This window comes from Arvicanthis niloticus, chromosome 11 (genome assembly GCF_011762505.2).
Source record: "Arvicanthis niloticus isolate mArvNil1 chromosome 11, mArvNil1.pat.X, whole genome shotgun sequence".
Lineage (NCBI taxonomy): Eukaryota > Metazoa > Chordata > Mammalia > Rodentia > Muridae > Arvicanthis > Arvicanthis niloticus.
This window is the reverse complement of record NC_047668.1, coordinates 65756455-65770108: the sequence shown is the minus strand read 5'-3', so window position 1 is coordinate 65770108 and position 13654 is coordinate 65756455. Positions and strand designations below refer to the sequence as shown.

The following is a 13654-nucleotide window of genomic DNA, read 5'->3' as shown; positions in this document are numbered from 1 at the left end:
GCCACCAATAACAGATGGTGCCATCAACCTTTCTGAGCTCCAGCTTCTAATTAATGAATAGACTGAATGCTAGTAAGTCGAGTGGACTGTAACAAAGTAAATGTAGCTAATACATCTTATACAATGTAAATATAAAATTCCCTATAAATAAAGACTCCTAAACTGTAGTAAGCTGTATACAGGATTCTTAGAGGTAGAGAGACTTCATTAGACATGAATGTATTTATGGGAATAGCGCATCTGAATATTAGGAAGGAAGGAATATAAGTGGCCACAGGGTTTGATGATATTATAATCTATACTTTTAGCCTAAGTGGGTTCAACTGTATGCATTCAGAAAAGAGAAAGAGAAACAAAGAGAATATAAGTCATTAAACTGGCTACCAAACGAATTGCTGTAATGAGTCTGAGTGGAGGATTTAAATACATATTACTCTACATGATCAGTAAAAGAGCAGGATTGCCAGGGGTCCCACCAGAGAATCTACATGGTGTTCCTTTGAAAGAAAAAAAGGGAAGGGAAGGGAGAGGGGAGGGGAGGGGAGGGGAGGGGAGGAGAGGGGAGGAGAGGGGAGGGGAGGGGAGGGGAGGGGAGGAGAGGGGAGGGAAGGGGAGGGGAGGAGAGGGGAGGGGAGGAGAAGGGAGGGAAGGGAAAAGATGAAAAGAAAGGGAAGGGAGGGGAAAAGAGGAAAGGGGAGGGGGAAAGAGGAAAAGCAAGGGAAAAAAGGAAAGGGAAGGAAAGGAAAGAAGGTTGAGTCATTACAGACTATTCAGAACAATGTATGTCTCAGTTAATGTCATATGAAAGAGTAATTGCAGTTTCTTTGGAGGGGTGGTAGACAGGGTCTTACTTGAGCCTAGACTGGCCTAGAATTCACAGCAGTTCTTAAATCCCTGAGCTTCCACTAGGGTTCCAATCATGAGCCATCACACTCAGCTTTTTCAGAGTAATTTCAAAGTGTGTTTTAATCTTACCTGCTAGCTTAAGATCTAATTTGTGAGTTAAATGCAGATCTTTTGTTTTTCAAAATACATACATTATAGGTCTTAGGGTGTTGCCTGTCCAAGCATTCATCAGCTATCTATTGAGCACCTTTTATGTCCTGGGTAATGTTTTACAGACTAGAATTGTAGCAATAGATAAACATTGTACTTATCCTCATAAAAGATTTTTAAGATGGAAGTGTATCACAGAGGCAGTAAGTGCTATGAAGAAAAATAAAGAATAGTACCATGTGAGGTAGGTGTGTAAACAATGCTAGAGTTGAGTTGAGTTGAATTGTCACGTGGAAATCCTCTTAAAAGGTTCATTCGAACAAAACAAGAAGAGAAAGAGCCAGCCATGAGCCTCTCTGAGAGAAACACATTCGTGGCAGAGGGATAGAGCAACTGTGAAGCCCTAAGTCAGGAATACATTTAGGAGGCCTGGGAAACGCAAGGAAGCCTGGTGACAAGAGTAAGTGCACAATGTCAGTTAGAGCAGAGGGACTGCAGATGGCCCTATGGCAGTAGGGGGAGTTTGGCTTTTGCTTTGACAGATGTAGAAAACCACAGAGAGGCCTGAAGCAAGTGTGTGGGACAATTCAGTCACTCTGGCCACAGTTGCCACTCTTCAACATATGTCTTTCTGATACTCAGAAGATTGCACCTTTCTCTTTAGGCCATTATAGCCCCGTGCCAGGTAAGTTGAGATAAAAGAGGTAAATGATGGAACGAGGCACTGGAGGAATGAGGAGGTTGGAACAGAGGCTCCACACAGAGGGGGGACTTTAAGATGAAAAATGAACCAGAGAATGGTGGACCACACCTGATATCTAGCACTTGGGAGGTGGAGGGAGGCTGGAGCATCCACTGAGGAGATCCATGACTACAGAACTGGTTGACCCCCGCCTGTGCTACATGAGATCTTGTCTTAAATAAATAAATAAATAAGATGGGAAGGTAAAATATAGAGATATGAAAATAAGTGGTCTGTGAGATAGGGACATCGGAGAAATGATAAGCTAAATTCAGACTGTGAGAATCTCTGTAAGATAGTGGCCCTTCAGAAATGTCATTGCTGCTGTGTGGTGGTGGCGCACGCCTTTAATCCCGGCACTAGAGGCAGAGGCAGGCGGATCTCTGAGTTCAAGGTCCATGGAGGGACACCAAGGCTACACAAAGAAACCTTGTCTCAAAAAAACAAACATGTCATTATCAGAGAGTAGGCTGGGAACTCTTAAAATTAAAGGAGTTTGAGGAAAATGCCAACTGGTGGCTAGGGAAATCCAGTAAATACTGTAGAAAAACACTCTCTCTCTCTCTGTTTGATGTCATCTGCTGTCGGTGTGTGTTGTGAGTATTTGGGAGCTCTGATAAGAGTATCAAAGTTTTGTTCATGAGCATGTGACTTTAATTCAGGCCCTGCGACAGTAACAAAAGCAAAGGAGAGACACGGCCTAAGTGGAAGCCCAAAGCCAAAGTGCCCCTTCAGACGCTGCACATGACATCAGAGAATCAGGAGAAGGTGAAAGCCCTTCTGAGGGACCTGCAGGAACAGGGTGCGGACGCGGGATCCGAGTAAAGTATCTTGTTTGAGTACATTTTTTACTGAGGAGGACACATTGGCAATGCAAGTGGCCCTTCGGCGTTGGGTGCTGTATCAGTGAAGAGCAGTGCTTCTCAACCTTCCTAATGCTTCAGCCCTTTAACACAGCTCCTCATGTTGTGCTGATCCACAACCCACAACCATAACGTTATTTTCGTTGCTACTTCATAACTCTTACTTCGCTACTGTTATGAATCATAATGTAAACATCTGATATGCAGGATACCTGATATGCAACCCCTGTGAGGGTCGTGACCCACAGGTTGAGAACTGCTGGTGTAGAGCCTGTTGTGGCTATAATTAGCTGAGAGTAAGGCAAGAGAAATACAATAGCAATTATCCAACCACAGTTTTAGAGTGAGTTTCACTCTCACCATCCTGAGCAGTACCATGGGTTGCCTCACCTTGCTTTGTCTCCAGGCCCATACTAATATAGGATGTTAGTGCTTTATTGAAAATATTCCAACTAAAAACTTATACTAACAGGTAGAAGCTTGTTTTAGGAGCAGATATGGAGGCAAGTTCTTGCTAACACAGCCCTGCCTGGCCTCAGACTCACTGCAGTCCTCCTGCCTCAGCTTTCCCACCCATCCCAAACCCCTAGCAAGATAAATGCTCTTTTTTTTTTCCTAATGTATATGGGTGCTTTGCCTGTTGTATGTCTGGGCACCATTGCTGCCTGGTAAAGGAAGAGCCCAGAAGGTGTAAGATTCTTTAGAACTGGAATTATAGATATCTATCAACTGCCATTTGGGTGCTGGGAATTGAATCCAGGTTCTCTGAAAGAGCAGCCAGTACTTGAAACCACTGAGCCATCTCTTCAGCTTCTAGATCAAGCTTTAACATTGTACCTAGCTGCCCAAGTGAAATAGTTTCTTAGTTGTCTCCCCTCTGTCTCTGCACTGTGTTTTAACTCCTCTGTTACACTGTCAGTTGAAGAGGCTCATTTTTGTTTGCTAGAAATCATGAGTAGTTGGCCTACACTCCACCCTCGGCAATAAATAAATAAATCCTTTGATAGAATTAATGAGTGGCCAGTCAGGGATAGCAAATACTCTTCTGTCCTCTACACACTTGTCTCCAACTTAGAAAAGGGGGCTATATATTAAATAGAGGGGAAAGAACAGGGATGTTATCTATGAATAAGAGAAAGAGATGGCTTTTGTGGGTCAGAGTACAGGTTCTGGGCTTAGCCTAGGGCAAGAATCTTATTGATCCTTTCTGTGTAACCTTAGTTACTAATCCTCTCTGAGGCTCAATTGATCATTTGGAAAATGGGGATTTTAGTAATATATAACAGGGTTATTGAGAAGCTAAAAAGAATTTGTTTCTATAAATGACTTTACCTTACCTGAATGGCATGTAGGTACCTAAAAATGCCATTTCCCAAGACAGAAACTAACAGTTCCCTGTAAGATGAAACCAGTAACTGAAGGGCAGGGTCCCAAGTCCTTGGCTCTTTGATTAAATGCTCAGATCCTTGCTTAATTTTTCTCTGAAATAAGTAGACATTAACATCCAATACTTGAAAATGTCCCCTTCCCTAGAAGAGGCACCTCTGGGGAGGAGGAAGATGACGAGCCCGAGTGTGCTGAGGAGCAGACCTGGCCGGCTGGACAAGAGCCTATCTTTCTTCCTGATTCCAGTCCTTGGGAATATATAGGCCCAGAAGAAGTAGAGCCTCCTATTCCAGAATTTGCAGTCTCATCGTTGGCAGTGCAAAAACTTTCCAGGTGATCACTTTATCACTTATAGAAGTCATGGCAGCTAAGTCTCTTCTCTGTGGATGCCCTATCATAACAGTGCCAGTAGGGCCCAATATGCCAACAACTCTGTCTTTTAAAATGGAGGGGTTAGTATTATTAGGGGTGCTTTTTCAGAATACAGAATGCAGCTGTCCACAGTTCCAACTCCATATATGTATTTAAGTGACTTGTACATCAGTGACGTAAAGACTTTTACACAGCATCTTTGTCACATTTTGCCCTCGGCAGGTATGGCTTCCACACTGAACATTGTCAGCTGGCCCTGAGGACCTGTGATGGAGACTTAGGGGCGGCACTAGAGCATCTTCTCCACCAGTGTTTTTCGGAGATGTTTGGAGAGAGGATGGCACTCTCCGAGGCAGCTGTTTGTGTAAGCTTGAATGAGTGTGTGGAGCAGAGACAGGAAGAGGCTCTGGCTCTCAAGTCCATCTGTGGAGAAAAATTTATAGAAAGAATTCAGAACAGAGTCTGGACCATTGGATTGGAACTGGAATATTTGACAAACAAATTCTGCAAGTCTAAGCAAAAGGAAAGTAGCAAAAATGTACGGGACACTTCACCTGAAACCTGTAAATTTTACCTCAAAGGAAATTGTAAATTTGGATCAAAATGCAAATTCAAACATGAAGTGCCCCCACATCAAATCATTGGGAGAGCAGAAAGAAACGTAGATGACTCTCATCTTGATGCTGATGACGACACAACTTTTATGTATGAGCTTCAGATTCGCTTTTCTAAAGACCATAAATACCCCTACCAAGCTCCCCTTGTGGCATTTTATTCCACCAATGAGAACCTACCTCTGGCTTGTCGTTTACATATTTCTGAGTTCCTTTATGGCAAGGCCCTGGAATTTGCAAAAACTTCAGAACCTGTTGTATATTTTTTGATAACCCTTTTAGAGGAAGAGTCTGAGATTGTCAAGTTACTAACACACACTCAACATAAGTATAGTGTTCCTCCTGTGAACGTCCCTCCAGTACCTTCTGAGACCAGGATAAGTAAACCTGCCTACCGCAAACCAGTGATCCCAAGTAACACTTTTCTTTCTAATCAAATGCTAGAAGGTACGTAAAAATATTGATCTTAGGTTCAGGATGGGATCAGCATTCAGAGTAATGAGTTTTAAAGTAAAACGTTTTGAGGCTGGATGAGGATTATTTCCTGGTGATCTTGAACAAAAAGAATTCCCTGACTGGTCATTGTGCCTGCCTTTAACTGTGACTTGCAGCTGTCACACTTTGGTTGAGCTCCCTAGATAGAAAGTCTGGGCTGATGTGGAGGTGGTGTAACTGGGTAGCGAGCGAATGACCAGCCTGAGTGAATGAATAGCAGTGCTGACCAGCTGGATAAGGGCCTGCCTTGTTCCTGACTGTGGACACTGGGCTCCAAGAGTATCAGAAAATCAGTTTCATTTAACTTGGTTTTTCATATGTTTATTTCTTATATATGATATCCATTTCCACCTGTTTTTTTAGTATTCTAGATTGATTTTTAAAAAATGCTGTCTTTATGAATCCTTAAATACAAATGTATGTAGGCTGCCGGCTTTGTCCAGCTTTGCCATACAGATTCTTATGCCACAGATTCCTCTTCAGCATTCCTCAATTTACTTTCATTTATGTCTGTATAGCAGGAAAAAAATGCAATTTTCCATCTTTCATAAGAGTTCCCTGGCTAAGGGCTAGAGATACAGCTCAGCTGTAGAATCTGCCTATGTCCATGAGGTGCTAGGTTTAAACCCCAGGGCTAACAGGGGGAAACAGAGTTTCCTGGTAAATGTGAGCAAGCCCTGGCACTGGAGGATACTGCACAGGGAGCCAGGTGGACTTGCCGGCTCGACTCACTCCTGAGCGGCGGCTTCTAGTACACGGTATTCACAGGTGTTCCTTGGGAAATAGCAAAACTATATGTCATAGAAGTTTGTCTGTTTCATTTTGTTTTGTTTCATTTGTTTGTGTTTTTTGATGGTGCTGGGGATTGAACCTCTCTGGTTTTTCTTATGGTAGACAAGCACGAATAACTACATCCCTAGTCTGACTTTTCAGTAACATTACTGAGATCATTTATATACCATAAATTCACCTATTTAAAGGATATCATTCAGTAGGTTTTTTTTTTTTAAATGTTTTAGAGTTGTACAGTCACAAGCACTACTGATCTTCCAGAAATAAGCCTGTCGTCATCAGTCCCCGTCATCAGCCTAACGGCTATTATCCCATGGGCTGTGTTCACAACTTTACCATCTTATACATTTCATAGAAATGGAATCACATGGTGTGAAGCCTTTGGAAGCTGGCTTTTCACTTAGCATAATGCTCTTGAAGCTCCCACATGTCGTAGTATGTACTTACTCCTTTTTGTTGTCGAGGGATAGTTCATAACATGAACGTGCCACATTTTGTTTTCAGTACATCATTTTATAAACATTTGGTTCATTTTATACCATTGAATTTGGGGGACTCATGTAAGTAACTGAGACATTCTATGTTAATTCCTTGAATTGAAAGCTTTGATTCTGGTACACACCTTTAATCCCAGTACTTGGAAGACAGAGGCAGGCAAATCTATGAGTTCAAGACTAGCCTGGTCTATAGAGCAAGTTCCAAAGCTACACGAAGAAACTCTGTCTTGAAAAAGAAAAGTCTTTGTTGTTACTTTGATTTAATAGCACCATTTATTCTTGAGGAAAGCTCAAGTTAGTATCCTAATTCTTGCTTTGGAGTAGGATGGAAATTAATGAAGCTGTTTCAGTCAAGCCTCAGGGTTTCCTGTCAGAGGATGCTGTTACTTTGTTAGTGATTTTTTCTCCCTTTCCTAAAGGACAAATTGAAAATGTTTCCTTTTACTCCATTCAAGGGGAAAGATTATCAGAACTGGAGGAGGATGCAGATGAGGATGAAGGACCTGCACCAATTATCGTGGAGAACGAAAGCTATGTGAACCTTAAGAAAAGGAGTTGCAAAAGATATGACCGCCCAGCAAAGTCCTTATTTGCTGAGAACAGTAAGATCTGCAGGCAGTTCCGGATGAAACAGGTATTCCAGGGCCAGCGCCACCTCCCTCAGGTCTGGGTGCTACTCCTCCTCCTAGCTTTTTGGTTTGCTCTGAACAGTTAAAACTCCTTCTCTCATCCCTTCCAAGCTTCCTTCCTTCCTTTTCTCTTTTTTATTTTTGGTGTTTTGTTTTCTTTTTTCTCCTTTTGGGATAAGATCTTGCTAGCTAGATACAGGTACGTGTTACCACTCCCTTCCTGAGTGCTTAGACTTTTCTACTTGTCCCAGCAAGTTTATGTGCATGTGCTAGGTGCTTTGGTGACACTCAGCTGGCAAATATCAAATGCATGTGTAACCAAATGTTCTAGGAACATTTGATGCAATAATAGCTAATTTAATATTTGAAGGAAATATTAATGGTATGATTTATCTTAGAAAATCTATATCTAAGAGAAGGGAAAAACTCATATGCCATTTCAAAGGCTCCAGGATAAATAATGTGCCTGAGGTCACACAGACAGTAAGTGGTAACAGAAGTTTAAGCCAGCTATCTCAGTAGTCCATGCTGTTTTTACATTGAGGTGAAGATTTGTTTTAAAAGAAACCGTAAATAAATTTTGAGGACCCAACTAGATGTTACGGAAAGGTTAGTTATTGGGTATGTTTGTGGATTAGATTAAGTAATGCCTAAGGACCCTTCTGTGCTTTTTAAATTTTATATATTATATCATCAAGTATATACTATATGTCCATGGATCATCAAAATGTATGTAATCGTACCATAAATAAAATTATAGAGACAGACTATTATTTAGTCAGTTTGTCATGACCTATCTATATGATAAAATTATTTGCAGTGACATTAGTATAATTCTGTATTGTTCCAAAGTGTATCCGATTCTTTTCCTTTTTTTATTTTTATTTATTTGTTTATTTATTTTTGAGACAGGGTTCCTCTGTGTAGCCCCAGATGTCCTGGAACTGACTCTGTAGACCAGGCTGGCCTCAAACTTACTGAGATCTGCCTGCCTCTGCCTCCCAGGTACTGGGATTAAAGGTGTGTGCTACCACTACCCAGCTTATACTTCATTTTAAAGTTTTTATTTTATTTTTAAAGGATATTTTTATTTATTCATTTGTGTGAATCTGTGTGAGTTTATGTGCACTGCACATGTGCAGGTGCCTTTATAGATCAGAAGAGGGCATTGCATCCTCTGAAACTAAACTTAACAGAAGGTTGTGAGCCACCTGATATAGGTGCTGAGAATTGAATTCTGGTCTTCTGAAAGAACAGTACAGCCTTCTAACCATTGAGCCATCTCTCCAACTCTAAAACTTTATTTTTAGTTGACATATATATACTTGTAAGTATGACATTTCAATACATGGATATGGTATGATTTGTGCTTGTCTTACCTGTCACCGTAAACATTTAGCAATTCTTTCAGAGCGTTAAAAAATCCTTTATCTACCTATTTTGATATATGCAAAAAACATTATTTTAAAGACAGGATCTCTAGCCCACCTGGCCAGAACTTACCATGTGGCACAGACTTTGAACTTCTGTTCCTCCTGCTTCAGCCTGTGCTATGCTATAGAACATTAGAGGTTTTCCATCCTATCAAACTTCAAACCGGTACCTACTAACTATCCACAGTCCATCTTCCCCTGTCATATTAGCATATAATGCAGTGTTGAGAGTACTGATCACTAGTTGTGAAACTGATTTACATAGTTATGGTGAACGGCCAAAGAGAAAGCTTTGGCAACTGCTCTTATTACTGGTCTAGGTCAGGTCTGATACTGCATAGAGCTATGCTGTCTAGTGCAGCAGCTCCTAAAAGCTTTGGCCGTTTACAGTTAAATTTACTCATTAAAATAAGTTCAGTTCCTCAGAAGAGCATTCTATTCTTCAAGGGCTCAGTAGCTTCGTGTGGCCAGAATTACTGCATTGGACAATGCATGGATGACTCCTTTGTATGGACACATGAATATTTATTACAGTGTTGACATAGATGTTGGTATTGGTGAAGATGAGATCAGTCCTCAGCAGGAGAGGTTCACACCTCTCAGCTTGTTCAGCTATGTACAGCTGCACAGATTCCTCTGCCTACTCTGTGCCTTTGGCAGCCAGCCTTCCAGCTAATATCCACTGGATTCAGGCCTGGTAGCTCTGAACTGGGAGAGCAAACTGCTAAAGAAAGAGCAGGAACAGTGTCTCCCCCCACAGGATTCAAAGGTGAGTTTGTGAAAGGTAACTAAAACTAACTCAGCTGCTGCCTTCTTGCTTTTTATTAGGCTTCCAGACAGTTCCACGCAATTCTGCAAGAAAGACAGTTACTACCTGCTTGGGAAGAAAGAGAAACCATTCTTAAATTGTTGAGCAAGCACCAAGTGGTTGTCATAAGTGGTATGACTGGGTAAGGAAGTGACTTACTTCAAGTGCAGCTTTAGTGTACATGTAAGGCAGGAGCACTGGCTACCTTAACAGGTCTGCTTAACAAGTATATGTAGCCGACATTATTTGCACATTTTATTTTCTCTGTCAAATATTAAATGGTATTCCATGAAGGTGGTTGAATTATGTAGTTTCAGGGCCAAATTACAAAATCCTAAACTGGAGCTCAGAAATTCATCTTGCAGATGTGTGCCTCTGCCCTGAGACTCCTCTGTTGCAGAAGGTCTGGCTACGGGTGCTCATGAGGCCATTGTGTTAAGTCAGAAGGAGAATTCTCTTCTAACAGCTGGAAAGCTGCATAGCTTCTGCGTTTATCCTTCTTTCTCTGAAGCTTTTTTTTTTTCTTTTAGCAACAACTAAGTAATATATTTGTTCCCTGTTCTCTATTCTCTATGAAAAGCAAACATGCTTATCCAGGGCAACTCTCGGGCTTCATTTAGTTCTTTAATTCAGGATTACACAAAACATTATTAGTTTTGTGCTGAGACTCAATTGATTTACATAGTTATGGTGAACGGCCAAAGAGAAAGCTTTGGCAATTGCTCTTATTACTGGTCTAGGGCAGGTCTGATACTGCATAGAGCTATACTGTCTAGTGCAGCAGCTCCTAGAAGCTGTAATAGTAATTTTATATCTTCTAGTTTCTTGTAGTTTTTTATTTCAGTCCATTTATAGCCAAATCATTCCGCATCAAAGAGAAGAATATAAAATACATCTGTATAAGTGTGTGTATGTGCATGTTGGGGCTTGTACATGCAGGTGTGTGAGGCCTTGGGTAGAGAGGCTGTAGGAGAATGTCAGAGAGCCTGCTCTGTCACTCTCTGCCTCAGTCCCTTGACAGGTCCCTGAACCTGGACCGAGGCTGGAAGCCAGCAAGCCCCATTGTCCATTGATCCTTCTGTCCCTTCCTTATCCCAACACTGGGGTTACAGGAGCTCGCACAATCATGGTCAACTTTTTATCTGAGTACTGAGGATTTGAACTCAGGTCCTTGTGTTTCACAGCAAGCATTCTTACCACTGAATCATCTCTGCAAGGCCCCTAGAATACTTAAATCATAAGCCAACACTTTTTCTTTGGGATCCATATGTGGAGTTCATATCCCTAGAGACATTTTTAGATCTTAACTGTGTCTTTTTCATAGCCGTCATTTTATAAATGACATCAGACTGTCATTCGATTGTCCTGTTCCTAGGATTTATTAGGCCTATTTATTACTAGGATTTATTACTGCATAGGTGAAAGTGTTAGGCTAGGCAGTACGACTCTAGTTAGCTGTGGATTCCTTGTTACCTGTGATTGCTTTGTTAACTAGCCCTTGAAAACTTCATTTTAGGACTCCTTTGTTTTGACATACAGATGTGGGAAAACCACACAGATTCCACAGTTTATTCTGGATAATTCTCTGAATGGGCCACCTGAGAGGGTGGCAAACATCATCTGTACCCAGCCCCGACGGATCTCTGCCATCTCTGTTGCTGAACGCGTTGCCAAAGAGCGAGCGGAAAGGGTGGGTCTGACCGTGGGATACCAGATCCGGCTGGAAAGTGTCAAGGTGTGTTTGCTCTGCTCACTTCCTGGCAATGTGAATGAAATGTTTTCAGACATAAAGAATCTGGGGGATCTGGAGATTGACAGCCAGTTGGGGATATGTACCAACAGTTTATTAATAATCACTTTCAGTGGGGTTGAAATCCCATGAGAAGCTTTCTGATGTAAGAACTCTTATCTGGTTGCACCAAATATTCCTTATATAGGCTTTTTAAAACTTTTTAGATTTATTTTATTATATATGTATGTATGTGTTATATACATACATACACACACACACACACACACATAATTCTTGTTTTGCCTGCATGTATGTCTGTGCATCAGGTGCATGCCTGCTGTTTGCAGAGGCCAGAAGAGGTCATAGGATGTCCTGGAAGTGAAGCTATGGCTGATGTAAGCTGCCATGGAAGTGCTGGGAATCAAACCTGGGTCCTTTAAAAGAACAAGTGCTCATAACTGCCGAGCCATCTCTCCAGCCCTAGCTTTTTATTATTATTTTTTTTACTCTTTTTTTTTTCAGTTTCCTTTTTTAAATTACTATTTTGTGATTTATAAAGTAGAAGATACACTTAACATCCAGTCTATCATCTTTGACAAATAGAACACTCTGTCATCTATCCTAACTTAAAAGACTTATAAATCCATATGTTATGTCCTGATTTAGCTTGTATACGATCTGAGAACTATTCTTTCTCTCTCTTCTCTCTCTCTCTCTCTCTCTCTCTCTCTCTCTCTCTCTCTCTCTCTCTCGGTTTTTAGAGACAGGGTTTCTCCGTTTCTCTGTATAGCCTTGGCTGTCCTGGAACTCTGTAGACCAGGCTGGCCTCGAACTCAGAAATCCACCTGCCTCTGCCTCCCAAGTGCTGGGATTAAAGGCGTGTGCCACCACTGCCTGGCGAGAACTATCTTCTCAAATATATTTTCTCAATGTTAAATAGCTTGGGTCAGCTATGAGACTATAAGTAGTCTTTCAACCCCGTCAGAAATCTGAGAACATGCAACATTACATGAAAAAATAGGACACCTAACTCAGCTTCTAGAATTGAAACAAGTTGTAGAGACAGCTGCCTACGCATACAGCTCCAATAAGTCAGGAAGTTAAAGCATCAGTCTTCAACCTTCTGGTCCATGATCACCTGACAGACCTTTGAAAAACAGTAATTATTAAGGACTAGCTTGTTCTGTCTCGGCGGAACTAAGCTGTCCTAACCTGTAGCTTGTGTCCTCTCAAAAGCAGTACAGGTCTACAGGAGAGATAGGCAATATCTTCCCAGTGGCCACCTGGCCACCATGTACCACCTCACCTAGAGGTAGAGACACGCACTTCTTTGAATCCACAAAAGGGGAGCTGCTAGGAGCAGATATGTCTCAACAACAAAGGAATAAATAATATTAAATGTCACATTCTGCAGATTTCTGACATTTTTTTGAAAACCAGCTATCTATATAAAGTAATCTGGCCTGTTGTCTGTTAACTATTCTCAGCTATTTCTAATTAAATTATCTGAAAACACCCTAACAATAAACTCAGAACCATGAATTTGCTATTTGGCCCTTAACTCACAGCTTAAACATCTCAGATCAGTTTGTAATGACATTATAGAAGAACTGGGTCTAAGCCTTGTACTTTTAAAATTTTTGTATCATTATACCAATGATAACCTTGATTCTGTATCAAAATAAATTCTGTACCAAAATAAGAAATTATGACTTGAACTTAGTAAGGATTGCAAAGATTTCTTCCAAATGTGCTTATGGTTACACGATCAACTCCAGCTCTTTCCTCCCTGTTCCAATTACAACCATTTCAACATTCCCCAGAAAGACAACTGGAATAACCACCTCTAGACCTCCAAGTCCAGAGAACTGGGGCGATGACTCTTCATAACTTCTTCAAATTGAATATGAGCGCTGAGATATCTTTGAAGTGGGTGTAGGGAAAATGGGGGAATTTGTTGACCTTGAAAAGGCCCTACCAGGGCTGATGAGATGGCTCAGTGGTTATAAGTTCAAATCCCAGCAACCACATGGTGGCTCATAACCATCCATAATGAGATCTGATGCCCTCTTATGGGGTGTCTGAAGACAGCTACAGTGTACTTACATATAATAATAATAATAATAACAACAACAACAACAACAAAAACAACTTGGGGCCAGAGCGAGGAGAAAAAAAAAAAAAAAGAAGGCCATACCAACGATTGTTTTAGTCTCTGATGTCTGTGTTGGCTTTTTATTCTTTTTGGGGGGGTGGGGGGGTTGGTTTTTTTTCGAGACAGGGTTTCTCTGTGTA

At 41.2% G+C, this 13654-nt stretch overlaps 1 protein-coding gene across 4 annotated transcripts in view; it reads left to right on the top strand.

The window, feature by feature from the left end:
- Positions 1 to 13654, top strand: part of Dhx57 (DExH-box helicase 57) — a 50695-nt gene that overhangs the window by 7462 nt on the left and 29579 nt on the right. For 3 of the 4 annotated variants that reach the window (XM_034514100.2, XM_076942324.1, XM_076942323.1), the window contains exons 3-8: positions 2401 to 2559; positions 4135 to 4320; positions 4582 to 5420; positions 7213 to 7391; positions 9648 to 9769; positions 11167 to 11362. In XM_034514100.2, the coding sequence (XP_034369991.1) occupies positions 2401 to 2559; positions 4135 to 4320; positions 4582 to 5420; positions 7213 to 7391; positions 9648 to 9769; positions 11167 to 11362 (1681 nt within the window). The remainder of the gene's footprint in view (positions 1 to 2400; positions 2560 to 4134; positions 4321 to 4581; positions 5421 to 7212; positions 7392 to 9647; positions 9770 to 11166; positions 11363 to 13654) is intronic. The other variant, XM_034514101.2, reaches the window with a different exon arrangement.